At 40.9% G+C, this 24,452-nt stretch overlaps 1 protein-coding gene across 1 annotated transcript; it reads right to left on the bottom strand.

The window, feature by feature from the left end:
- Positions 1 to 542: 542 nt before the first annotated feature.
- Positions 543 to 22,854, bottom strand: spock2 (SPARC (osteonectin), cwcv and kazal like domains proteoglycan 2). Its single transcript, XM_026355799.1, has 11 exons — positions 22,604 to 22,854; positions 12,336 to 12,344; positions 11,749 to 11,794; positions 6,188 to 6,302; positions 5,739 to 5,844; positions 4,412 to 4,520; positions 4,086 to 4,220; positions 3,592 to 3,810; positions 3,076 to 3,138; positions 2,081 to 2,212; positions 543 to 1,527 (listed from the first exon to the last, which is right to left on the bottom strand). Exons 1-11 carry the CDS (start codon positions 22,790 to 22,792, stop codon positions 1,382 to 1,384), a joined length of 1,269 nt encoding a protein of 422 aa, XP_026211584.1. The 5' UTR covers positions 22,793 to 22,854; the 3' UTR covers positions 543 to 1,381.
- Between the last annotated feature and the right edge of the window lie 1,598 nt (positions 22,855 to 24,452).

Here is a 24,452-nt window from a genome sequence, read left to right as displayed (position 1 = left end):
TCAGACGATTGATTACTGTCAAATTTTACAATGAGATAAGATTTCCTAGCCCGAGCTGATGCGGATGTTCATACTGCTGTGACTTGCAGTGAGGTTTCAATTTCATTTTTACCCAGACTGAATAGTTCATATTTGGAGAGGCTTGAGCAATGTCCCGAGGAGGCAGGGGAGAGAGCTTTCTATAGGCATTGTACTGTTAGAAGTGCTGATATGCATGTGGGTCTGTATCTCATTTCTGGTTTCCCATAGATATAAGCTACACTTCACTGCAGAATGACATATGGTAAGAGTAGAAGTGAGCCAACAATTAAGTCTATTCCTCAGCGAAAGAGGCACACAGAGAGATTCTTTTCTTCTTTCTGCTTCGTTATTGGGCTGCAAAAATCGCGTTTCTGTTTCTAATTATCATTCGTATCACCATCGTGATATTTAAAATAAGAGGATAGTATTGAAAAATCAGTGTTAAAAGACAAAACTGAAACTAAGACACGTACAAGGAATAAAGAAAGACCACAAGCACAGACTCAGATGTACGGTGGCCAGCGGGGGCCACATAGACCAGTTTATTCAATTTTTTTTTTATTAAACACAATAATCAATCCACATTATGATACGATGTACACGTGTCAACTAAGCAGCATAGTCTGCTTATCTTTCAAGGCATTGATAATGGGAATAATAGGTGACAATCTGTCTTCTGATACACACTATATACAAGCTAAAGAGTGATGGGTGACAAACGTTTTTTATATATAAGTCATGAATGGGACAGAGCACTACTGTCACATATGAGCTGTAGCATATGACATCAAATCAAGTCAAAAGTGTGCTTTTCAATATTCTAACGTGGCTTCCTCTCTTTTATTGTCTTTTTTTCTGCCTAAAACCAAAACTGGTTATCTACATTTTGTTCTGCAAAAAGAAAAGATGAAAGAGGCCAATTTGAACTATTGAAATGCACCTAATCATTTCTCCTTTTTTCTAATGCAAGCACATAATGAGCACTTGCAGCTGCTAAAGTTTCCATTAGGCATTAGCTAAAAACTGCTTAAAGATATTTCAAAGGACATACAACAGAAGAGAACAAAGATTCACAAGTATGAGGGACAAATTCTTCACTCCAGACCCACCATTTTACTAATAGTGATGTTTCCCCCCTCCCTTGCCCATGTTATGAACATCCTGTAACATTAAATACTCTTGTGACATATGCATCTTCCTTCTCTCAACTTATGCAAACCTCTCCCTCACTTCTTCATACGCCGGTGTTGTTCTGAGTGTGAGAGCTTCATCATGTCCATCTCTTTGCAGGATTTGTATGTGTTTGTGTTTGGAACCATCAAGATGCTCCTGTAGAGAGGTGGGACTACACACTGGCCCTTTACCAGATATATCCCCCATCGTCCACCTCCCCCACCTCTCCCTCTTCCTCTTCAGTCTCCTCTGCAGTCTCCTCAGCTTCTTTCTCTTCCTCGTCTTCCCATCCAACGCCGCTGCCAAAGTCACCTGAATATGCCATTTCATCATCTGTAGAAAGATAGAGAGAAAACACAGAAGGCAGGGGCGATGCAGTGAGACTGAATTATCCACCGTAACCATCTTGTATATTGTATATACAAATCCCCGTCCAGCATCTTTTCCTCTGAACTTTGATGGAATCTCTTCTTTACCAACGACAAATGCTGAAATCAATTTGAAAAAAATTGACTGCAGTGGTAGAAACAGGGGGCATGTGTTTGACTTTGTCTGGATTTTAATAGCTATTTCTAAACCTTGCCATGGGACCCATTCTTATCAGGCGCAAGTTCAGTCCAACCAGCCCTCATTTATCTTGAAAGACTTTTCTCACAGCGACAAGCGGTGCTTTAGAATGCAAATAAGTCTGGACACATGAATGTGGCACTGGTCCCTGCAGTGAGTTATGTTGCAGTGGGCCTCAGTCCTTTAACATAAAGGAAGCCTTGTGCAGAATGCATGTGGGGGTGCTGTGGAGAAGTGAGGAGAGTTCTTTTTTCTTGCTACTTTCAGCTTGCAGGTTCAAATTCTTCTCATATATTGACAGCTGAAACCTGGGACTTACCGCAATCTGGCTTGCCACGAATCCTAGATCCGGCTACTTCTCCTCCATTTTGGTCAACACACCAGCACTCCCCCCTGTCACACTGCTGCTTCCTGTAGTAGCCGTCTTCATCGCAGCTAGGGATGAATCGACCTGGCATTCACATGCACAAGTAAAAGTAAAAAGAGTCAGGCATGGCAAAGTGCCTCACGTAGCATATAATCTCGCCAAACCATGTGAAAACAAGGATAAAAATGTCCAGCATTGTGCCTTATAACACTTGGCAACCAGCCCAAGTGACAATGTAAAGCATGCAGCATAGGTGGCAGCCAATTTGCTATTCCATTAATACAAATATGTTCACAGAGCAAGATGGGGTGAACAAGTATTAAGTCAGCATATTGCAGCATGTTGGTGTAGTGTGGTGTGGGGGTGGCCAGCTAATCATCATGAAATAAGGGAGAATAAGAAATTGGAAAGTTTTCAATTTCTGAATCATTACATGAATATAAAAAACACACAGTATTACAGGACGACACTGAGGCGAAACTTAACATTTCTTTTCTCTTTCAGAGAGAGATAGATTTGTGATGTCACTACATATTTTAGAGGCTGTTTTAATAATATTGTAAAAAAAAAAAGTGTAACACAAATGAGAGACTGTCAGTCCAGCCTTTAAGAGAACATCTGAGTGTCAGGCTGCCCCTTGCTCAATGCTCTGTGTCCTTGGAGAGTCCTGACTCAGCGAGCCAAAATCTGCAATGCACACATGCATGCAGACACATGTCCAAATAAACACACACTCACACATTCACCCGCCTACACATACATGCAAGACACACTGATGGCAGCTTTCCTTTGCCGTCTGTCAATATCCAATTCTAATACACAAGACTGATCAGGACTAATCCCCGCCTCCTGCTTGTCATCTGCTCAATGAAACCTCTCAACCACGGAAGACAGATCCAATTGGGTCGAAATGTTCTCAAGACGATGTTCTCAAGTCTGAGACCTACCGAACTTTCTCTTGCCGCCATCTAGTACTTGGATCCTCTCAAGTTCAGCCAGACAGGGCGGCTCTGAAAAGAGCAGAAAATAATTTTCATGAGAAAAAAATTAAGGAATAGTCACGATAAATCTGACAGAAATGATCAAGTCAAAACTGAATTCTCTTGTAAGTGTAATGTCAATGTCTCTAATGGCCTCCTGCAGTTTTAAAATCAATCAATTCCTGTGTATTCCCTTTCCAAACAAAGAACTGCATGAGCCTGGCTGGTTGACTGACAAGTCCAGTGTTTGAGAGCAGTGGGAGAACCAGGCTGTCAACAAGCAGCAGGAATGTTTTAGTGCCTCGCGGTGACCGTTTTCAGAACAGGAGAATAAATAGTGATGGAGTAGCACACGACACAAAAGTGGCTACGCCTGTGGGCAGTTTGAATGCACTGAAGTTTGAATGCATGTGCCAAGGGGAATGTATCAGCTCAGAGGCATGTGAATGTGTGTACTCCTCATATCCTCCCCACAATACTCACTCTCCCTCCAGAAGCAGAGGCACCACTCAGCAGTGGAGACCTTGCCATCCCTGTAGGAGTCACAGGAGTTGAAGAAGGGCCGGATGCAGACCTCATACTTGTCCAGGTTGATGGCAGCCAGCTCAGCCTGGTCCAGGTACAGGTCGCTGTTGGTGTCCAGCTTGGAAAACATCCACCCTATGGAGTCCTTACAGCTGGCCACCAGGCTCCTGTCCAGCACTAAAAGCACAAAGACAGACAGACAGACAGACAGACAGACATTCATGAACCACTGTGTTTTATAAATGACAAAATCAGAATAGCATTAGTGTTAAATTTACAAAAGCTGTATTGGCAATTTTAATTTTAAGTCAGCAGTAGCGCCTGGGTAGCAACGACGGGTGTATTCACTAAGATATATTACCAGACTTAATGACTTAAAGACATTTTTTATACCTGTAAGTATTTTAGCTCCCTCGTAATGCAGTTAGGATTCATTAAGTAGTAAGTCTAACCTGATGCTGTGTTGGCTGCAGTAGTTCTGGCCCCCGTCTTGCTGTTGTTGTTCTGTTTGGCATTGCTCTGCAGTAGCTGGAACCAGTCCCTCAGACGCTCCCTGAGATCAGCCAGATCCTGTCCGGTACAGCTCTCTGTGGAGGCCAGAGGCAGAAGAAGCATATGAGAATTGTTGCACACGGTGTTGTTGTGATGATGATTGTTTGGGATATTGTGTATGACAGACAGAGAAATAGAAGGACGATGCAAAGGATGCAGTCAATACCAATACGTTCCTGTTGAATATATTTGTCCAGATAACATCTTGTAATTGTTGTTGTCTTACCGTGTTTACTCTCCTTGGATGTAGGGGCAGCAGTTGGGCAAGGACACAGACCTGAACACTTCAGTGTAAGATCCTTCCCTGTGAGACACGCCTGCTGCTCCAGCTTGCACTGCAACACAAACACACACACACACAAGTGCATTAACACACACATGCATGCAGCACCGACAAGGGGACACAAAGGTGAAGTAAAATGAGTTATTGCCGCAACACAGATCAAATATTCATGAGGTGACTATGCTTTAATTCAAATCTGAGAGTTGCTCCTGAACGTGCTTTCCAACCTTTGCTTGCACACAAGGTCAGAAATAGTGATCTAAAAGACAAAGTATAAATCAATAAACACATGGGATTCAGTCACCACAGGCCACCAATTGGTCCCTTTGAGGCCATATATCATGTCTCCTTGTCTTGTGTGATTCCCCTGTGACTCTCTTCATACCACTCAACTCTGAATGTACAAGGTGTGCTGTATGTCACTATTTATCCCACTATGCTGTTTACAGTAAGTTAACATGTCCAGTATTTCACGCAAAGTCCAAGGCGTGGATAAATGTACCAACTTCTGACTTGTGCACATATTTTTAGACATAGTAGTACAGTATAACATATGCTGCAATATATAGACATCATTATTATTTTAGTGTTTTTAATTAACACACTTTTTACACCTAATATAAATCCATACATTACAGAACATATGTGATGCCACACATACACATGAGCATATTGTTCAGTTCTTTATTGAGTGGGATGCTGTACAGTTTCACTGCCAGTCATTCCCACCTGCACCCACTGATTATTTCAAATGCATGTTCATTGCAACAATTAAATCCAAGAAAAGAAACTGGTAAATGGGAAAATTGATACCAAAACACAGAAGAATCATTCCTCTATAAGCTAAATCAGTAGATTAATATTCATTTGCTAATCAGTCACTGTTAAGCTTAAGGTTTCTTAACCAACCAAAGATAATAAGAATACATTAGTGTGTAGGCATTTCTGAAGATTGTGTACACCAGTGTACATTGTTGAGAGTTTATTAGGTTAACACACCTGCCACGGTTGCAGGTTACATAGCTGTGGTAGAGTTATAGTTTCTATTATTTACATAGGTAGGATACAATATACTAGTATTAAATCTTAGCAAATTCCAATGTTATCATATAATTCCTATATTAAAATTTAATATAAAGGTGAATTAACACCTCTAAAACGTCATGAAGCTAAGATTTATTGTTCATCCAAATGGTACAATTATATGATCACATCATGTAGATAAACTGATAATATTGAGTTATTGGGCTGTGTATTTGCTTCAGTGTACCTTTGAGGCATAGTTGTGTCCATCTGATCCACACACAGGTCCAGAGGAGGAGATGGGACAGGGCTGACAGTTTCCATCAGGAGACCTCAGAGCAGGCTGCTTCAGCCTGCAGGACAGAGGAGACACAAGCACTTCAGGCTCAACCTATCCAGCTGAGACAGAGGCTGCTGTGCTAATTCAGAAAACAGGCACAGCAGCACCAGGCTGAGCATTAAGCAAAGCGCACTTCTCTGTGTCATCTGAATGTATTGACCTATCAAACAGCAGGCATTTGTGCTTTATTATTTCCACTGTGGCCAAGAAGAAAACACATTCCAAAACAGCTCAAACCACTGATTGTATACTTTGTTGTGTTGACCTCATACTAATGAGCATGAACACAGAAAAGGTTTACTATGTGTGTGATTTGAGTGTTAGTCAGTACTTGCCTGGGGGCTACACACACTTACCTGTGTTCAAGTTTCTTGCGATTGACGCACACAGCTCTCTGATAGCCCTGGGCAATACACACCTTGTGCCGGCTGCACTTAACCTTTTGACAGGGGTCCTTGGTGGTGTCTACATCTGTGAAAAAATAGAAAATGAGCTACTGTACATCCTCACTGCTTTAACTTTTACTCTTCTCTTCCCTTGTCCATCACTTTACTTTTCACTCAGTCAGAGGACATAAAATCTACCCAGCACAATGTCACTGGGAACAGTGTTTGTTTGGCGTTTTTGTAAAATTATCTTTGCATTAATGTCCTTATTGTTCTTATTATATCTTATTCCAGTCAAAACAAAGTTACATTTAAGAAATAATCATCCATGCAGTAATTGTCCAGTGGGAGGCTCGTACCTATTTGCTTAGTTAAATCCAGCTGGTGACTGCTTTTTTGGACGGGCAGTGTACTTTACCACTGAAAACTGAAGTCTAGCCCAAGCTGCACCATCCATCACACTATCTGCAAGCAGCTAATGCTGGACCATGTGTCAGCACCCCACACACACTCTCATATGTCACAGCTGTCTGTTACTCACAGCCCTCCTGGAGCCTGACCTATTCTCTTGCACTCCTTCAGCCTTTATTCAAATACACTCTCTGGCCTCACTGGACGCTACAATACGACTTATTCACAGAGTACGATTGCAGGTTTCATCTGACAGAGATGCCTGTAAATCATACATGCATTCATCCGTTGTTTTATGGCACTATTATAATTTTGCAGGAAGGCTTAGGATTTTCTCTCTAGTCCTCTACAGTAGCTGGATACATTAATGCTGCCTACATCACAGGATTATCGAAGCGAACCGACAGATATCTGATTTGAGAAGCAAATCTAAAACAATACACCCCCGTCATGCCTGAGCTGGTTGTATAACTGACTGACTGCTGTGCTGCTGGGGAGAAATAGTGACGCTCGGAGGCATTAATGCCCAGATGCAAACTCTTCAACCATTTAGACCAACAACAGTGGAGCCTTATACTCTGGTCTCCCCATATCCCAGTTGGCATTGACTGTGCGTGAGTACCTTAGTGTACAGTATCACACACATCTCCCAGCTTTTATCTCTGCCTCTGCCTTTTTGCTCTTGCTCTTTTCTTACCTCCCTCCTCTTTTGTTGCTCCCTGCCTTTCTTTTCCTGGCAGGTTTGAGGTTTCACCCTGCTTAATTCACTCGAGTGCATATAGAATCAGGAGGCAGCAGTCAATTAAGTAGGACACGTTCTTTTACACAGAGGATGAGGATTTAATGTAGTAGTAGTATTAGTGAGGATACAGCACAGTAGGAATGGAGGCAAATCTAATTATTTTACAATCCAACCAATGAGGATTCACAAATACTTACACCAAAGAAATGAAAAAAGCAGCATACAGACACAGAACAGATAATGCTGCCTTCTAATAGAAAAAACATTTGTAAATAAAGCTTGTCAGTAGCGAGCAGCTACAATGCTGGCATAACGTTGTGTTGTGAGTAGAGAAGCATAAGGTGGCTGCCTGAGCCTCATGTTAACTTAACAGGCTTCCACGGATTAAAGCAGTGCCTGCAATGATGACGTTTCCATAGCAACAGGCTCTCTGTGGTCTGGGAATCATTTCTGGGTTGACTGTGATTTGCAGCTCAATCTGGTGTTTCTCAGAACTCTCCTCCTCTCTGTTGTTGAAACCCCCATTGTGCAATCACATCGATCAATCTACCTTTTTCTTTTCTCTTCATATTACTTTGTCTTTGTCTCATATCAGGAATTCATTCACTCGATTGTCATTCTTGCTCTACCTTCATGTTTATTATTTTTTCCTCATGGCATCCACTCTTTCTCCATTCAACCCCCGATGCACCCACCTACTTCCAGTTTAACTTTTTGAAAATCTCTCCTTTGATATTAAACTAATGCCCGCAGCAGTAAAATTCTTCTAATTAGGCTCCCGTGCTTTAGTCTAATCCAATTCAGATTTGCACAGGGTTTATCCCTGCAGAGGCAGGGCAACACAAGCAGAGCTCATCATCAACTTCTTATCTTCTTTGTGCACATCAAGTCTCTAATATTGTCGGTGCTGTCAGTGCTTGCTTGTCTTAGATAGTAAGAATGACATGTCTCTACTGTCTACTTTTGACAGCCTTAAATCCAACACAATGCAAAACATCCTAAAAAGTCAGATATATGTCATAGGTATGTCATTACCAAACAATCAATATTTTGCATAGCCGTGGATCCACATGTTGGGAAATTCACTTTCTTGTTACGAGTTAAATGATGATGAAATCAATGGTAAATGTGAAGAGATGTCTTTACAACTCGTCTCTTTTACATTTCTGCTTTTGTAAGAAAAACAAATTAACTACTACTCCATAGCTATTCCATTAATTCAAAAATACTGATTTCTGCAGCTTTAAGTCTAAACCCAAAACTGCTCTCACAGAAAAAGTGTAAGTGAGAAATAACTGGAACCTACACTTACTGGTATAAAATGTAAGTTCCAATTATAAATACATAAAACGCGAATGATTTATCTTGGAGCATAATTAGAACGTCAACTAGAGGACATTCAGGGGTAAGATGACATGAAGCATGTCTTTAAAAAATGTTGGGAAGAGCGTTTACTCTCTGAAGCTGGAGTAACATGCTGATCTTTTCACAGCCTTGCATGCAGGGATTTGAATTTGATAGGAGCAGCCCCAGGTGGTCTGAGGAAGGCGGGTGACACAACAAATTTGCAGAGTGTGAAGGTGAGAAGGGCAGCAGTGGTCCCTGAGGGATTATAGTGGCTGTTTTTGGAAGTACAGAGTTGTGTACAACATCTAAAAAGAGCTGTGCAGTCTCCCTGTTGGGGGAAGAGACCCATTTGGTGGATACTGTTGAGTAAAAAGGCATTAGTAGAAATGGAGAAGTTTTACAGAAGTAAAGATTTTTTGAACAAAAAATAAAACAGCTGCTCGATTGTCTTGGTGGCCACTCGACACTGACAACAAAATACCACAGCAGAGTGTGCATGAGCTGCCCAAGTGCCAATATCTATCAATAGCCTCAGGAGGTATTAAACTCTACACCTTGTAGAGTGTGGACTCAGCGTGTTTTCTTATGCTTAGTGTCTAACATTGATCTGAAACCATTGATTTACCGGGAAGTGTCCATGTGTCTGGAAAATCAAGGTATTCTTAAAGGCATTTGTGTAAAGGTTCAGGTTAGTGGAGTGTTGTACACAAACAGTTGAGTGATTCTGCACCCACGGGTGCATATACACTTGTTTGTTCTTATAAGTCTAATTTACAACATTCACCTGCAGTGTCTGACAGTATAAGAGCGAGGTGATTCAATCAGTTGCTGGATTGACAAATTGACTGCAAATTACCCTGACCTCTGGCTCGCTCAGCACAGCGCTGGCTGAAGTGAAGTCACCCACCGAGGCATCTGAATGCAGATTTCCACCTCAAGTCAGTTGTTGGCAGCGACTGTTTGTGTGTTAGACGTGTTGACAGTTCAAATGCTCTGTCTTCCTTCCCGCAGCGGTGCAGCGGTCCGTGCTGCCAGCCTGAGAAATGAGGCCTGCAGGCTGATCTGAGTCATGGAGTCAAGATATCACACTGATTAACTGGTGTCTTGAAGGGACAAATCTCTTCTTCTCGCTCCTTCGCTTCATTAGGCCACTCATAAAGGAAGGCAGATCAATGGAGGGAGATAGCACACTCGTGTCAAAATGAGAGTAAGGGAAATAGATAAATTAACTGCTTTGTACACTGTGAAATGAAAGTTGTGAAGTACTATTCATCTGCCAACCTGACGCAAGCATAGAAAACTTTGCCTATTCATTAATCTAGGCACACACAGTTCAACCACCTACATTTACTGTATGCTGTTCAGGTTGCTTCCCCCGTAATACCACACAAGACTACATTCTTTATTAACTAATGCCATGTAAAACTCTTTGATCGCACCTTCAACAATACTGACAAAAGGAGAGCAAAACGGCGTTTCTTGTGCCATTCTGTCGTGCTTGGAAAGAAAGAAAAATCTGGAGCTGCAGATGACTGGAAGACAAACAACAAAGCCTGTTCTACAGCAAACCTCAGTTTTATTACACAGCACGTCTCGTACAAGACGTTCAGCCACAACATGTAGAATTCCAGTAAAGTAAAATTAAAACAAGCTCAGTGCCTTTTATAAGATCGTACATCCCAGGGGCATATCAGACCATGGAATTATTCAACCAACATAAATTTCTTACATAATAGAACTCTATACAACTGAGATCCAAACTGATCATCATTTGGTTAATTAATGGTTGACTGTGTTCTTCAAATGTTTAAATGCAGATCAAGTCTTTCAGCTGTGAATCAAAATGCAACACATTAATAAGAGTTTGTATCTTGTCCAACTGTTTCCCTGTCATGTCTTTGTGTGTGTGTGATTTTGCAGGCTAATCATCTCCTTCCTAGAGCTTCCGTCTAACAGATGAACAGAGCACAAATACATATTTTCACTTTCCCTTTCTTCCTTTTTCACCCTATCATATTCTCCCATGCTAGTCAACTTGCATTCTCCCCCAGTCCACAATTTTCTCATCACCAGACCGGCTTGGAGTTGGCAGAAATAATGTTGATGTCAGTCGACTCACACTAAATCAAGGCATATTAGCTCCCTCCCATATCCCACTCTCTTCTCATGCTTTTACTTCTCTCTCCAGCCTTTCATCGGAAACCATAATTAGTCCTCCATTAAGCCTTTGGAAATTGCGCTAATGGACTCTGCCATTCAGCTGACTTAATTTAAACTGCAAATCAAGCGACAATGGTTGAGAGCACGACTTGGTGTCATGACTTCATCTTGCAGAGGCTCAATTAAGGGAGTAGCAGTCGAGAAGGAGATCTCAGAAACTCAGTCTCTACAGCCGGCGCCCGCTCAAGTGCAGCAGAAAAAGAGAAAAATGAGGAAACAGAACCAAGTGGTGATGGGTTGAAGCTGAGCCAGTGTTTAGCATTTCCTGGGGGAGGCACATCAGATCCACTCAGGCAGATAAAACAGAGCGCTTACATCTTTCAACCTTTTCGCTGAGGAAACACTACAGTGGCTGACCCCAGAATACAAACAGAGAACAACAGTGTCTAAAACGATGAACCACTGGCAGTCTGGGAAACATTACAGTTCAAACACAGGCCACAGACTCTGTCTCCAAGCTGCAGTGCAGGCTAATGACATTCAGTTTCAATAAATCATGTGGTTTTGTTTTCACTGCATCAGCATGCAGCCAAGGCATAATACCAATTTTTTAATCTTATCTGGCCTATATCCGTGGAATTATGTTTGTGCCTCATTGCTGAGCGCATAGTGAGACAAGTTTGAGCACAAATAAATAGAGAATAATACAATTTAAACTAAGCCCAATTCTGTAGACGATGCATCTTTTTACATGTTCGTTTAGGTTGATAAAACTAGATCAACAACTAAAAACTGCATTTTGACTACAGAATAGTTTTATTACTGCACGTAAAAACACAATAAGAAAGAGTAGACATGGTGTAAGACTTACTGTCATTCGAACCTTGATTCTCATCCCAAGTACGCACATAGTCATCCTGCAGAAACATGAAGAAAACAATCAGTTATTAGCAGCTGCAGGGAATGAGGAGCCACATCATTTACACTGCAGGCCTGAGCGCAAAGTGTTGTTGATGACAGATTAACACTCAATCATCTCCACAGAGGAGAAGTGTAGTAGTTAACATTATCATTGCACACTGATTATAATGCGTACGTTAGTCTTGCAGCATGATAATTAGCCAAGCCAGTGGAGACAGACGAGTATGTACAGTGGCTGTACATCTATATGGAAATGAGCCTAACAAATCTGCACACGTTGCCTATATGTGAGACATATGACATTGAGGGTGAACTTCCTTTTAAGTTCACTGCACTTTTTTTTCGCCTCATTACAATGTTAATTGTTCTTATTAAAAAGGGAAAGTTAAAGTAGATGTGGAACAAAATGATACTGAGGACGGATAAGAAAGTGGAGATAAAGACGCACACAAAGACAAGAAAATGACATGAATGGAAAAAGACATAGTACAAAAGCAGCTAAAAAGGCATTGTAGAAAAAAACTGGTGAGAACTGACCTCTACCTCCTGGTGAAATGATAGCAGAGGGAGAGAAAAAAGGCAACATTAGAGAATAAGAGAAATGCAATTTTAGATAGGGTATTAAGCTGCATTCAATGACAGTGTAAAAAGGAAAGAAAGAATTTTAAGCTCATGTTTAAAGCACTTGAAAACGTATTTCTTATAAAAAATCTAATACTCAGAACTAATTAAGCATCACTTACAGTTAGAGTGCAAGAAAACATCTTAATACACAAAGTGTTAGGTTATGTGCTTCATCGAGACCTTGAGGATGTGATTTAATCAGTTTATTATTTTCCAGCGGGCTTGAAAAACAATAAAATAACATTGTCTAGAAATGCTGGTAAAATCTCATTGGTGCACAAACAGGTGTTTGGATATTTTTCTATATTCTAGGACTTATTCAATGGTAGTCAGGAGCTGATTGACAAAATCAATCATCAATGTCATTTAATGATAAGATCTAAATTAATAAAAAAATTATGTTGAATTACGTAAGAAATTAAATCTAGATAAACACCCAAATTCATAAATGTTTACGTGCATTATCCCACAGGATATGGTACAGATGTATGCTTTTTGAGCACTTGCTGTATCTCAATGAGTCATGTCGAGATATTTACAATCGGCCGCCCCCCTACTCCTTAGCAATGACTTACTCATCACTGTAAACATTTACTATACTAGAAGCGTGTGCCAAACAGCTCCCCGGAAGGTGATAAATCCTGACACAACACATGAAATAAGCAGCCCTCATGAAAACCTGGGACCTTCTTCTTTGACCCTCACAGTTTTATTTCACAGAGGTAAATATTTTCCTCTCTGGCAAGGACTCCACTTGAGCGTTGAAATCTACCACACTCCACCGCTGTTGCTCTGCTCATCCTCTGCTCGCTGCTGCGCCGAGCTCATTTCCCCTACTCGATGGCAGAAAAATCCCTTCCAGTAAACTGGCTTGTGTCTGGATCTTAACTCGGCACTGAGCTACGTGAATGATTGTCGGTTATGTAGTTTAACCCTGTTGGCCCTGAAAGAGTCAGACATTAGCAGGGTAAGACCTCAAAGAATTTGCAACCTGGCCATTAATCTGACGCCACCCATGTCTCCTTTATTGATGCTTCAGCTCTTGCATTATTTAGCAGCCTTTCTGTTTTTGTGTTTCTGCCAGGAACAATGAGGAAAGTGTCCTGCTGTGCTGACTGGACTGGAAATCAATGATTTCATAAAAGAGAGGCTGCAGAAAATGTATTCAGGGAAAATAAATTCTCCTAAGTGTACAATGAAAGTGAGCATGAAACACAGCATAGTGACAAGTTTGGCACACAGCATAGAAGTTATATCACTCGAAAACATGACTCACAGACTAAAATCCTCATGAAAAGAGCGATGGTTCTTCCACAGAAGTGATTAGAGGAAGCAGGATGAGAGGAGTGAAAACACTCAACTGTATCCAGGAGCTCTGTGATCTACCTGATAACATCAGATAGATCTCCTCTTGTTAAACAGAGCAGGGAAGCTTACCCTTCACATCAAACATGGCAGACTGTTCACCCTGCTGCCAGGCTCCACAATACTGACTGACAGATCACAATCCCTCAAGTCTGTGGGGTGAGGATAACAATCCAACGAGCCTGTCCACTGTAAAATTGGACTCAACTCAGGAGGAACAGAACAGTGTCACAGAGATCTCCAAAAAGTGTATGAAAGACAGATTGTGCCTGTTGGGTAGATTGAAAAGGGAGAACAAACAGGAAACTGGCTGAAAAGCGTGTCTATCTGACAGGTCATGTGTGACTGACAGGTGTTTCTGGGTGAATGTCAGCTGTCAGATTCACTCTGTGTTCACTGTGGTTTCCTGAGGGGGTTTGATCACGGTGACAGCAGAGGGCATCACTGCCTCATCAGGAACAAAGGACACAGTAATAACACTCTCGTGTGGAGATCTGTGCAGGCTCATTTTCCCAATGATGGTTTATACTTGACCTTTTCTCACAATTACAGTTAATATCTGCTTTCAGAGGATTCATCAAACCCATGCAGAACAGCAGAGAGCCACAATGTAAGCACCGCGCTCTGTATCAAAAGAGCACCGAGGGTCATAAAAATCATGCAATGACTAATTTCAACCCACACAGACCCTAGCCCCTCACAGATTTCATGTATGACAGTATTTCTGTGGCCAAAAGCTTTTTATGAGTGAGGTGAAAAGAGCTCCACTCGTAAAAAAAATAAAAAAAATAAAAAGAAATAAAAAGCCGAAGAGTAAACACAAGCATCACGGGAGCTTCCAGTCAGTGACATTATATTTTCAATTGATAAAAAAAACTGGATTTCTGAATACTTTGACAAGGTTAGGTAAACTTCATTGTCATAGTTAAAGTAAACCAACCCTGACTAACTCTATTAAATAGTAAACCAACAGTGAGCTCTTGTGCTAATAGCTGACACTTCAATGACCCATTCATCTACAGCCTCCTTCCTATAAAGACTTTGTTGCTCTAAGCTGTCCCACTACTTCCTCCTTTGCTCCCAACAGAAAAGATCCATAATAAGTACGGTCTCTAGAGGGCTTTGTTCAGTGTAAACATGTGTCACTTTTTGACAGTTGCCAAAATGACTATGATGATACTAACGTCTGAGGTTTCGAATGAGAAAGAGACTGAACCGCTCTGTACTGAAGGTTCTACTAACTGTAATCATCCTCCAGACAGGCTGCGTGCCCACTTGAGTTGCCGAAGCCCCCTTTTTCATCCTCTTTCCAGTCAACTGTGTTGACAGAAAAAGGACTTTAAGCAAGAACTCCTTTAGAGATGAAAGGCATAGAATGATCAGGGTGCAAAGACTCAAACCATGTACAACAGGGATTTCTCTCAGAGATGGAAATGATCAATTAGCTAATGAGCTACCAGCCAACCACCCTGCTTGCAGTTAGTTCAGTATTAAAAAAGTACCTGAATTCAACCATGCACTATTTTACTTAACATCACATAACAAACATCTTGTTAAAGCACACTAAAACCAACTGTGTTGGATACTGTTGTAGTACAAAATAGAACCCCAAAATCTGACGAAATGGAGCTGAAATAATCAAAAATTACATTGCCCTCAGGTTGTCTTCAGCAGCGACGCTCCAAACAGCATCACATCACTTCCTCCCACCAGGAGACTCACACTCAGTTGCTGTTCAGACTCACAGCTTTGGTTTACATAGCACACGAGACATGTCTGAGATCAAACAAAACCCATTCAATACTATTCTGATCCTATGTGTTCTCCTGTTATCTCCATGCAGTTTGGGCTGCAAGGCATGAAAAGCAAGCCTGCTGATTCCTGTATGTCTGCATGCACGCAGGGCTCTGAGCTGATGCTTAAGGATTGCAGAGAAGAGGCAGAGCATCAAACGCCGAGAGTCTGGTCTGTCTCCCTAACAGGATGAAATCGAGAGTGAGACTTACGTAAGAGAGTTGGGAGGACTGGGTGAGTAAAAGGTGAAGCGGGGTTAGTACTTTTGGAAAGCAGATCAATGGACAGAATACGGGTAGGGATGACACAATGAGACAAAGCAGCTGAATCTCCTATAGGCACAAGACAAACCTGGGACGTAGTGAAATGACTCACAGTTATAACACAAAATGATGCTGATCCTCATCCCCTCTAGTTATTAAACATCCAAATTTATGTTTCTGGGCAAAATTCTGGGAACAACTGTGAAGTGCATGTCTCATGTCTACCTGCATGTAAAAGCACAGCGTGTGCTCTATTTGATGCCATTATATGTTCTGAGATCTGTCACATATTTGCCTGCTGGAGATCTGGGGACTGCAAGCTTGGCTTCATTATTACACAGTGTTCCTGTTTTCAATAAACCATCAGTAAACTTGTTTTTAAATATGCTTTTGGCAAAAAAATTCAGTTAAAGAAAGAAAATGAACCTTAATTTTCTTTAATATGAAAGTTACTCTCAGCAACAGTGAATGGTTTTCATGTGCATGTTTGTTCGACGCGTGCACCATGGGACGATTTTGTACAAACTGACTTACAAATCCAAACACAAAATAGAAGCCCCTACAGTCTAGAAGGCACTGAAAGTTTCATAATTTATATATTTCTTAAATATATTTCCATTTCTATTTTATACGTGACAGATGAATAGACATTTTGTCTGCATTGCACTTCTACTTACAGGTTCACCGATGAATCTCTTTCATGATGAAGTTGGTGCACAAAAGATTTTTTCATATTATTATTCATTTGAATCTGAACTGAATAGTGACACTTATTGTAATTACTATAGCTATTGTGCATTTATTATGCATAATAATGGCCTACCTTATCATGGTCTACCTTATCCTAGAAAGTCTTTAATGTCACTCTTCACACTCAAGTAAAGATGAGTGACATCTGAAATACTGTGACAGCAAGTGATGGATAAAAGGTCAAGCACAAAACCTGAAAATTGCACTCCATTATATGAGAAGTGAATTGCTTTTACATTTCAGTGAATACGTAACCAAATGTACAGGATGAAAATTTTTTTAACTTAATGTGCTGCAGTGTTAAGTTCTTCAACATTCTTTCTTCAATGTTATCACACACACAGACACACAGACACACAGACAGACAGACAGACACACACACACACACACACACACACACAGCTATAAAAATCACACTTAGATGATAATGTCTCTGGGCAATCATAGCAGCCTTATACTCACTATCTATTAATAAAATCAGCCCTTGTGTCTCCCAGGGCCCTGCAGGGAATAAGAAAACAGTCTGCAACTCACAAGAGAATCAGGTACAAACAGCGTGAACCTTCACACTTCACTGAAAGCACAACTGAAAAACAGACGTGTACAACAATGGAAAATCAATGGAGTTGGGTAAGAATCCTGAGGGAAGGGATAAGAATCAGCCAATGATTAGAGACAAGGGAGTCTAAAGCAATGTGTCGGAATAAGAGTCACAACCTGATCAGCAACAACAGTCAACTGAAACCTGGTGTTTTTGTGATACAGCAAACAAGCTGTCGTGTCTGGTGCCTAACAAGTCCAGCCACTGGGATTACGTATGTAATTAAATCTTGTGTTTTCTGTGTCATTTACAAGCTATAAATTCTTTTGAATATTAATCTTTCAAGCCAAGCTTTCTGTATTGGGCCTGTAAACACTTTCCATTAACCTGTGCAGATTTAGGATCGAAATTGATTGATTCATTGAATTCACTGAAATAATGTATCATTAATTGTAAAGAAAAATCTGTGATCAGACTGTTTTGACATAACCCTGTTCGGCTACTTTTAAAATTACATGAGAAAAGAGTTTTAGGTTGAAGACTACCAAACCTGCTAAAGCAACTGTGGCTCAAATAACATGTTGAACAAGTAGGAGAGAGTGGAACATCCCCCAAATGTAATAAAGACCTAAACACTGCTTCTAATGATAGCTTAAAATCTGATATAGCACCCTCCACTACCAGCTTCCACACAGTGGGAAAGCTTTAATTCATTCCCTACAGCCTTGTTCTTTTTTTTTTTTCTCCTAGTGATCCCCCACCATTGCTTTTGTAGTATTTCTTTTACTAGAGCCCTAAACACCCTCTACATGTGTACCAATCCAAAGCTTGACAGATGAGTTGCTCTGCTATATCATAACTTGACAACAAATATTCTTCCAGTCATGTTGAGTCTGACCGGGAAAGCTTCTCATGACTTTATTTAAAACAATGATCTCGGCTCCATACACTGGGAGTGTACACTACAGGCTTTTTGTAGCCTGTGTGTGTGTATGGTCTACAAACATTTTCTCAATGAGGGCACTCGTGCTAAAACGTCTGGATTAGATTTTTCCAATCGCTTCTGTATGTACGCGAGCTCGGCTCAAACCTAGTTGATAACACTTGGGTGGCATTTAGTGCCCCTCAGTTGTTATTGGGTTTAGGGAGAAATGTGTTGACCAGCCCTACAGAATCTCCAAAGCCACATAAGTCGCAATAGTGTCACAATCATTTTACAAGCATAGACATGTTTAAATTAATTCTTAATTAAAAAACTAAGTTTATAAGTTTTAAACATCCTGTTTTACCTCTGAATTCATATAGGCCGACTTACTTTAGAGTATGTTTTCTACGACGGGGCATTGGAAATATCCATCAAAGAATTTTCCTCTCTTTTTGTCAGCAGCTATTTCTCACACCTGTACTGAGAGCTGTAAATGAAAATATATGTATTTAATTTAATGTGCAATTGCATCTGCCACAAAATTTTGTATTAACACACTATTTAGCGAATCCTCTCCCTGTGTCTCTGCGGCACCTGTGCCCTTCGGTCGTGGCTATTGTACTGCAGTGGGAAGCAGCTGTAGCCGTGCAAGTAGGGCACAATGAAAAGCTGTTTCTTTTTTCTTCTACTCAATTACAGCCCACCTAGAGCTCTGGTAGCCAGCCAAGAGACCCCACAGTGCACCAATAGTCCCTCCAAATCCTGGACAACAAGACCACTTCTCCCAGAGCTGTCGGAGGTGATCGAAATTCACTCCATCTACATCGCTAGCAGAGCTCTGGGCATTTGCAGCCTTATAGATAATCTGGAGTACGATGCAGAACAGCTCAGCATGCCACAACAAAGCATGACTAGATAGACTAATGGATGTCTGATAAGCTGTTATCATCATTCATAGCATTAATGCATCAGCAGCAGTATTCTAACATCAGAGGTAGCTGAGTGGCTGTGTGATAGGAAAGTCACTGAGAGCAGGGCTAGTGATGATAATTTACTGTTCATCTGGATAGTCTTTAATGGAGTATTTGGCTCCAGTGTTACAAATGCCATTCTCCACAATTATGGTTCGTATGCTGTGATGAAATGATATAAAGGAGCACTGAGCAGTGCACCTGCAATACCAAAGTGTTAAAATCCTGCTGGACTGAAGCCAGTTTAAGAGCACAAGAGGTTTAAATTGGGCATGTGAGTATAGATGGCAACTGTAAACCTCCTGTTAAATGTTCTCTTAATATTACCACTGTGGTACAAAAGAATGTCACATCACATCATAATAAAGACCATAAGTACCTGCCACAAATGCTTCCACCATTCTACATATTTAATCCACTTGCATCGACAAGGGATCTGATGTTTTTGAGCTGGCAGCGACTGTTGTCTGTTCATTAAAAATGAAGTGAATGGATAACAGGTGCAGGCAGGATTGGTCCGGGGTGGTCCAGAGCTGCCTGACTGTAGAGGCTAGTGTTTTTAAGATAAGACCTTACCAGACACAGACAGAGAAGGATAAAGAAAACACTTACCCCTCGCTGTGATGAATGCATCCTCCTGGGCGCTCTACTTTTACTATATCCTAAACATCACCCATATTGGAGTTTATCTTAAATCATTAAGAATGAAACATCAGAGCTATTTCATGGTCTGGCGATTTCATGGACAATAGCATTTTCTTTAAGGAAGTAAAGCCAAAATTGATTTTGCTGTTTGCGTACAGCAGATAGACCCGACTGGAAACACTATGAATTAAATGCCATAGTCTTTAATGAATAAAAACAGCGTCTCGACAAGTGAGATGATTTCAGTTTAGATTTAGTCTTTAGTCGCATTTACATTTTTATTCAATGTCTAATTGTAAGATAACAACTCTGCATTCAGTTACAATGAGTGATTTCAATGTTCCCCGGTTTCTCTTTGTTTTTTTCTTACAGGATTTGGTGCATTAGTGGAATGAAATGTTGAGTGCACCTGTCAGATTAAAGGATTGAAGGTATCCCATTCTATTATTTGTTGACTGTAACTGTTAAATCTAATCGCCTTGTCTTTCTGTGAAATGAATTGAATTGAAGTGCAGGGGCTATTTTTATTGGAAGTGAAAGGGCCTGTTATCCCGATGCTGCTTTTCCATTTTTCCAAGAGAATAAATATAAAATATTTACAGCGTACGTCCTGCAGCCTATGCATTGTGTGCGTGTTTATGTGTGTCAGGGTTTGCGTGCATCTTTGTATATTTGTACAAAAGGGAGAATGAAAGCACTCGTCTTTTATGTTGCACAGCTTTGATTATTGCTTTCCAGTGTTGGATTAATATTCAACATTCAGCTCTCAGAGGACTGTGCAAGTCAGTATCAATTTGTGTAATCTGAATGCGTTCTATAAGTGTGTCACAGGCACTCTTTTAAATATCAACCAACCAATTCCCAGACTGAACTGCTCATTTTCTAGTTCAGATTTTTTTTACCTCATAGACCAACACGAAGCAAGCAATTAAATGTTCATTATATTCTGCAGCTCTCGTCGGGAATCATAAAGAAAATAGTGGTCGGTTGCTCAAATGTGTTTCAGTTGAAGAAGTTCACAGTTTAAATGGTACAAAAAGAAGGTTTCCACTAATGTTTCCACCCTGAAGCAGGACTGGTGAGGGGATAGAGTCATCAAACTCCCTCAGTGATACATGCTCCATTTCAGCACCACAACACACAGACTGCTGTTGCTACGGCAGCAAGATGAATCAAAGCGGTTCCCATTGGCGATTCCCTGGGGAGGTTCAGTGGTTCGCTTCTCTGATGTTTCTCCTGTCATCATCATCATCATCATCATCATCATCACCACCAGAGACACCAACACTTCTGCCCTTTAACGCACACACACACAAATACACACACACACGCGCACAGCTCAGGAAAATCACACTCATGCACTCGCACAAGGATCGGCGCAAATGCACACCCACACATCCGCGCGTTAATAAAATTACTCCAGGGAATAATGATCTTAAAAGAGATACAGTGTGCAGGGGCTATTTGTGTTACACAGCAGCTTTGATGTTAAATGGAAGAAAAAGGAGAAAGGAGAGTTAGAGACATCTCTTAACTGGACGGCAAACCCTAAATGTTACAGCGAGGATGATCCCACTTTCCCTGAGCTGTTTATATCTTGGGATGCTCCACATATCACTGGGTGAGGTGTTTTTATTTACAGTTGGAAGAAAATTGTTTTTTTTGTTTGTTTGTTTTTTTTTCACACAGCCAAGCTGCCATCTCCAACATTTTGGATCAAAGTTATGTAATTAAAGATCCAGTGAGTTATAATCCCACAATAATTCTGACTTAATCTTTCCATGCCCACAATTTCATTACTTCCACAAGCACAGCTCCAGAGGACATTCTCTTTAAGTAATCACAGTCAAACTAATCCGTCCCCTGGAGGGGCAGCTGCCAATTTTCACAAAAAAATCTTCCACAAAAATCTTTCACAAAAAATCAGGAGACGTCTATAACCTATGATTTAAGGAAAAGTATTCATGTGTATTAAAAAAGCCCTCTGTGTGAAGGTGATTATGTGGGAGAGCTCACCTTCTCCACCTAAGAAGAAATGGCATTGTTCTCATACTGTATAAATGCTTCATCCAGCTGCTCACATTTCAAATCCAATAACAATACCGATCACGTGCTGCAGGAACCACCCTGGATCAATTAAAACCCAATTAACAGGAATCACATGAAACACAATCCAAACGGCACTATAATCCAAATCCTGTTGGGATCATTAGTAATCATTTCACCGTGCTAGAGGTAGAAGTGCATCTATACATTGACAGGCAGTCAGCAATATATCACTGAGCATATACCCTCCAGGCTTCAATCAATCCCTGAAACCCAGTTCGTCTGCAGAGAAGGTGAATATGCACATCAGTCAATCACTGTAGCTGCTCTAATCAAGGGGAACTAAAACGTGGATTGCTTACCAAAGTAATTAAAACAGGTCCTATACACTTAACACTGGTGGTCTAGTTTGTTTGTTGTAGTTAAGGCCTAATTCCTCTTATGGCAGCTAACTAAAATCACTTTGGACAATTTACACTGTGAGAAGGAAGTTTGAAAAGTAAAATGTTCAGCCTACCTTTAGCCATTTCTCCAAACTACACATTTCAGTCAAAGACCTGCACATGAGTAATTCTTTAATGTCTCTATGAATAACTCACAATTACTGAGGAGTACTCTTCTTTAAGACTAGAACATCAGGGTTGAACACCTTAACGCATGGAGACGATACTGGCATCCTCGACTTCCATTATCATATACTGCCCAAGCCTAGGAGCAATTTCAAATACCTATTTCAAAATACTTTATTTCTCTAAGTTTATGTGCCATAAAAGTGGAAGTAAGTGCGTTTGAACTATGAGGACATTAGTGTTTCTCAGTGAGCCACAGCAGCGCATCTTACCGCAGTACCTCGCACCTCTCCATCAACACAGCGGACTTACGTCTCTGAAGCGATTCCAGTGCTTGATTTTGCGGCTGTACTGTGAAATGGTGGACAGCCACTGCTCGTCTTCCATGAAATTCCCCGTTTTTTCCGCCTCCTTAACGCTCTTCACGTCGGCCTGAACACTGGAGCCCGCAAGCATCACCAGCGGGACGAGAAGGCACACGATATCCGTAATTTCCACCATGGTAGCGGACAAAAAAAACACCTCGCACACAGCAGCTGTCGGGATTCCTCTTGTGAGGAGGAGGATGCTGAGACTGGATTGAAACTACCAACTGTTTAGCCTATAGGGTGCTCCTTCTGCTGCTGAGAGAGAGAGAGAGAGAGGGAGAGAGAGAGGGAGAGAGAGAGAGGGGCCTATGTGATGAGAGTATTGAGGGAGAGTCCTGGTGGTGATGTGTGTTTGGTATGTTTGAATAAGCCACAGATTTATCTTTATTTGTCGTTTACTGTTAAAAAAACGACCTGTGTTGTATAAAAACTGCATCCAAGGTGATGCCATCCTATGAATGGGTTTAGTGATATGTTCATTGGTTTATTCTTAATTATGATTTAGGAGGATCTGTACAAACCCTGTTTCATTTTTCTAAAATGTAATAAAAACAATTGCTTAAATGATTCTGTATTCTTTTGACAAAGAAAAAAAATTTCAGTGTTTACATAGAACGACTAACAAATTTTGGGTTTGACCCCTGCAACACACTCAAAAAGAGACGGCTCGCCTTTCATTTAATTTCAGTAGCCAAGCACAGGTATTCTGTGACTACGATGTCAGACTGTTGTTGCTACAGAAGCTGCTGAAATATCCAGTGACTTCTCAGGAAAGGGCGTTGCCTGGGTGGCAAAAGTCCCGAAACCCAACCTTTGCTGGTACCTTTACACATGTTAGTTACCCATTTATTGCATTTTAGAAAAAAAAAAAAGAAGATGTTTTGACATAGCGGGACAGGGACAGGTGTTAGTCGTGACATTAACAATGGCTCTGTTCCATTTTATGGTCCCAGTAAACCATGACATTGAGCCAGTGTACCAGGACCCTGGAACTGGAACAGCTAAATGCAGTACAGCTGTAATTACTGCAATTAATTACACCTGGACTATTCCCACTATTGCATGCTGTTAGGATTTCGCTGAATCAACACCTTTCGGACACAGTCTTTACAAAAACTGAACATTCAATGAATCACAGATTCATTAGTATTAGGTGCAGGGCTATTGCATTAGATTGTGAAATGAACCTGTCATCTGGGAGAAAGAAACTGATTGCATGAGACGATTAAGGTGTTGCTTTTATTACAGTTTGTCTATTCACATTAGAAAAAAATGACTTGGTAAAATTGCCCTCTTGCCCTTACAGCCACTTTAGTAGTAAGGCATGCCTGGCTAAAAGTGGGTTAAGGATAAAGAGACTGACTCAAAACGGGTGTACGTGGATGTATCGGGATGTACTGCTGTGTTCAGAAGGGCTGCAGGTATTGGAAGCATTTTCTGATACATTACTGGGAAGCAGAGCATTTGTGTTGTGCCATAGCTAAAGTGTCTGGCTGTGTCTTTGTGTGCTGCAGCCCCAGTCATTCCCCAGAGAGACACACTGAATGACAGGTTGTAATTGAAATGCTGGATTAAGTGGAGCCATTTTTATTGCATCACTTCAGAGGAAGTTGTTCACACTGAACATACACACACACATAATATAATGCAGAAATTTTAGTTCTACTCTGCTATAAACTAATTCTATGTACAGTGGTGCATTTTAACACAGTGATCTACTGCTGATGCATTCTGCCTGCTTCATTCTCATTGAAATTAATCAGGCTAAGAGCAATGAGTTAAATGAAGCAAAA

The sequence above is a fragment of the Anabas testudineus genome, chromosome 15 (genome assembly GCF_900324465.2).
Source record: "Anabas testudineus chromosome 15, fAnaTes1.2, whole genome shotgun sequence".
NCBI classification, from domain to species: Eukaryota; Metazoa; Chordata; class Actinopteri; order Anabantiformes; family Anabantidae; genus Anabas; species Anabas testudineus.
This window is presented reverse-complemented; position numbering and strand designations above follow the sequence as displayed.